Genomic DNA, 4597 nt, shown 5'->3' on the forward strand with positions numbered 1-4597 from the left:
CTGGTACCAAGTACACTTATGAGCATCCCTGTGTTCGAACATGGTGTTCGTTATAGACAGTCCATGACTAGCACAGAAGTCCAACCATGAACAACCACTCGGATTAAGATCAGGGAGGCCGTTCCTCCCAATCTCCCAAAAAAAGAGAAGAATATATGATCAGTATGAGCTAATTTGTGGCTGTGAGCAGGCCTTAAATAGCATAGGATTTTATTGGTATTTACACTTTAGTTTCTTAGTTCTGGGTTTCCCCCAGAAAAGTTGTTTTTGTCAACAAGGGCCCGGCAGGTGCCAGTCCCAGACTGATGACAGCATTAATGTAGAGCCAAGTATAATCATATATAATATAATCATGGATGGAAAATTGAGAATAAAAAAAAAAAAAACAGGGTTGCTTTCACACCTGCCTCTTTTGGTCTGTTTAAAAAGAACCCTGGAGTGTTTGGTCAGATAGTCCGGTTGGTTTGGGGCAGTGTGAACTCTGGCGTGAACTCTCATCTGAACTCTGGTGCGGATCAAACAAATAAACTCTTGTCCACTTAAAAACAAGGGTTTTGGATGGCTTCCTAGTGAACTAGAGCTCAGTTCACTTCAGGTGAGAATGCGATCTGGCTAAAAGATAACTGGAGATACAAAACGTTTCCAACTGTAACTGTAGTTTCAAAATGTCTTAAAAGTATATTACAAAAACATTTTCCAGCGGCTTAGGCCTGGTGGGCCACCAGGCTTGCAATACATTAGAGTAACCCTGGAGTTTCACAAAGTCACATATAATCTACTGTGTGATTGCAGTTTGGAAACATCAATAGTGTATTTCACATGGCTAGAACATCAATATTACATTATGCTGCAATGAGGACAATCTGTCAAAAACCTTTCCTGCTAAATGAAATGTCTAAACATGTAACAACTTCAGTAAAGACAAAAAACAACAAGCCAACCAACTTCTTTGGTGAGACTAAGGGTAAGCTCAGTTTATTCTAGATACAATGCCTGGTGTGTTCATGGGGTGTGCATTGCTTGTGGAACATGGGAACTTGTTCAGCTTCATATTACTACTTGTTGTCAAAAACATTGGTATCTTTAGCATCAACCATTGTGATTGATCAGTTGGTATAAAATAGTGTATTCAGATAATCTTTTTAGTTGGTAGTGTTGTTTTTGCCAACCTAGAAGTTGTGTCTGACATGGATTTTCAATAACCTTGTTTACCAGGTTTCTGATCAACCCAAATCAATCCATTTCAACCCACCTCATTATAACCATATATTATATTGTCTGCTTTATTTAGACATCTTTAAGAAAACAAAAACAGAAAGTATTCCACAGAAAAGCAAGAACAAGCTAATTAAATAAATACTTTTGTCCGGAAAAGAGTAGGGGGAAGCAAAGTGTTTTCCTGGTCCTATGCCCTTTTTGAAGTGTCCACGCCCTTCTCAAAGTGTTTTTTGATAAACAACCATACAACCCTGTAACCAAACACATTGTCCAAATTCAAAAAAGAAAATTGCAGATCACTTATTCGATCAAAGTACTACTCCATAATTTTCTTAATTAAATAATTTGTTAATATACCATCCTTACGCTACTGTACATCCAGTGTAATGATGATGATGATATTATTGACGATATCAAGCGCAGTTAGCTTTTAAATTGATCAGAACAAAACCACCAAAAAAAGTTAATACAAAATGTTACACTACCCGTCGATAATTTGAACATCTTTGCGCATTATCTCTACTCAAGGTATTAATGGCCGCCGTAAGTCAAATTGTAATTTCCCCACTGTGGGTCAATAAACAGTATACATTAAAAAAATTAAATAAGTAATTAAGTCATGTTTAATTCACTGTTGTCTAAGGTGGCTAAAGAGAAGCCCAACTGAAGGAATGCAAAGAGATGCCCCAACACAAAAAGTTGTGGTATTATAGTTACAATTTACATTCAGCCTAGGGGGATCTGGCAGTGTGTTGGTTCCATTGAATGGCTGTTTGGTATGTATTTGTAACTGTGTGTTCAGGTGGTGTATATCGCCCCCCTGAAAGCCCTGGTCAGAGAGAGGATTGAGGACTGGAAGATCAGGATTGAGGAGAAACTGGGGAAGAAGTAAGTGAAAGCAGAGACACTATTCCCTTACTAAGTGGATGGCATCACACAGTGGCAGAATTATTTTATGGATTGGTTTACAGTTACTTTTTTTTTTTTACAAAAGTATTATGTGTATTTATGTCTTATTTCATGTCTTATGTAAGCGTACAATTGGAATGATGTCCCTGAATGCAGTTCAAGTATTCAGATCCTTTACATAACATTTATATTAATGAACATCTGTTACGATCAAGCCATTACCAAATGAGTTGCTGCAAGTAGTGCTGGGACGGTATGGTGCGGTATATCACAACCCCCTTACGAGAGTAGCCTAAGTTAGAGCGAGAATGGCAGGGTACCTTAAGTGAGTCACAATGGATTAATTCCGCCGATAAAGGTAATGCCGTTTCCCCCGAAAAAACATGAAACATATTGGGAATTAATTTTGCTACATGATGTGTATGTGACAATAAAGTACCTTTACCTTTAACGTATGTTACAGCCCGAGTGCAGCCCGTCCAGCAGCTGAGCGGGCAGAGAGCAGAGAGGGCAACTCAGCAGTTCGCTAACTTGTTACCCTCCCTACCAATATAAGCCTCTCTGTTTAAAGCTACAAAACGTCCATGCAGGCTGAAATTCAACCGTGTCGTATTATCAGGAAAAAACTTTTAACAGCTGCTAGCTGCTAGGCTAATGTTCAATGGCAAACACTGCAGCTGTAACGTAAATGTGTCTACCTCAGCAGAGAATGCAGAAATGTCTTTGCCTTTCCTACCGTGTATGTTGTCATGTATCATGGAACATTGCCCTCCCCAACTCACCAAAAGTTGGTTTTGTGGGATCTTTTGATAATGACACAAACCATGTCATTAGAATCAATGAATCCATGTCATTTAACACAACTTGGCCAGGCACACGTGCAGTCCAATGTTTTTTTGGAGTGATGAACTTGATGAGCTCAGACCCGCAGTAGGCGTCACGTGACCGTGGTATTGCAGTAATGCGGTAACCGTCCCAGCCCTAGTTACAAAGCCAATTAATCAGCTCCACACAACTCTCTGTATTTCTCAGAATGGCTATGTTCAAAAGATTGTTTTGTCCGGCAACGTTCCCGCACGGAAAAGTGAAAATAATTACCTTTTCTGAGGAGTGCATCATGTTTTTTTAATCCTACGTGTCCTCCTTCGCTAGTAGCAACTGTGTGGGGGTGGTCCACAATCACAGAAGGCTTGTATCATGTGGATGTGGCAACAGTTTTGTTGTCATTACTTAGAATTCCTCATGGGGGCAGCAGACACTATACACTATAGCTTTAAGTAAAAGTACAAATACCACACTGTAAAAACACTGTTCCTAAAGTATTAAAAGTAAAAGTATCTGATGCAGAAAAATCCTCATATTTTAAAAACGGCAAACGATCAAAACAGTTCTGCCAAACATCTAAGTGTTTCATTGTGTTAATTCAGCTGCACTTGTAGGCCCATGTTGTTGGGTAGGTTCATTTTTAATTAGACATTGTATTTTATAACCTACATGTGGTGTGTGTGCAAAACTCTTATGTGTAAAGTAACTAGTAACTATAGTTAATAACTACTAACTAAAGTTGTCAGATGAATGAATGAACAAATGTATGTAAGTACAGTATTTGTAAGTACAATATTTCTGTCTGAAATGTAGCACAGTAGACGTGAAAAGTAGCATGCAAAGAAAAGAAGTATCTCAACATTTGTACTTTAACTGCAGTATTTGAGTAAATATACTTAGTTGCATTCCACCACTGCCTGAATGAAAACAATCTGAGTAAAAAACATGATGTAAATGTAGGAGTAATGACAGAAAGGAGCTGGCTAAGGCGTTTCCTTGTCCCTATCTGTGTGTAGAGTGGTGGAACTGACGGGTGACGTGACTCCAGACATGAGAGCTATCGCACAGGCAGACCTCATCGTCACCACACCTGAGAAGTGGGACGGAGTGAGCAGAAGCTGGCAGAACAGAAGCTACGTTCAGAAAGTAGCCATTCTGATCATCGATGAGATCCACCTGCTGGGTGAGAGTCTGGGAGATTTGGTTACATTTTCTAGATGACCCAACCTCAATCCTATCGGAGCTCTCTTTTTAATGTATTGGGTTTTTCTTTTTCTTTTTTGTATTTTTTTTAAACCTTAACTCTTTTCAGGCCCATAGCCAGCCTTGTAGAAAGGGTTCTTTTTTGTTTTTTAAAGTGGACCTTTTTGCAGTTTTTCCCTCATTTTGCATTTAATTATCAAATTCAAATACTTAAAAAAAAAAAGTGATATCCTTGGCCTCAAGTATTTTCCTATGAGTGCATAAAGTTGCGTGCATTGTTACATTAGATTGTTACATGTCACTTGCCAGTTAACACATTGGTGCTTTTAACAAGATAATGGCTTTGGTTTGGTATAAATTGGTTGTCCGTCGTTAAACAAACTTACACTATGGACTTTTGGCAGTGGGGATGGGGGTGTCTTTTGAACCACCCAAACCCCCC

General features: G+C 38.9%; 1 protein-coding gene across 3 annotated transcripts in view; it reads left to right on the plus strand.

The window, feature by feature from the left end:
- ascc3 (activating signal cointegrator 1 complex subunit 3) overlaps nt 1-4597 on the plus strand; it is a 263454-nt gene that overhangs the window by 169885 nt on the left and 88972 nt on the right. For all 3 annotated transcript variants that reach the window (XM_032519352.1, XM_032519351.1, XM_032519350.1), the window contains 2 exons: nt 2021-2106; nt 3969-4135. In XM_032519352.1, the coding sequence (XP_032375243.1) occupies nt 2021-2106; nt 3969-4135 (253 nt within the window). The remainder of the gene's footprint in view (nt 1-2020; nt 2107-3968; nt 4136-4597) is intronic.

The sequence above is a fragment of the Etheostoma spectabile genome, chromosome 6 (assembly GCF_008692095.1).
Source record: "Etheostoma spectabile isolate EspeVRDwgs_2016 chromosome 6, UIUC_Espe_1.0, whole genome shotgun sequence".
Taxonomy (NCBI): Eukaryota; Metazoa; Chordata; class Actinopteri; order Perciformes; family Percidae; genus Etheostoma; species Etheostoma spectabile.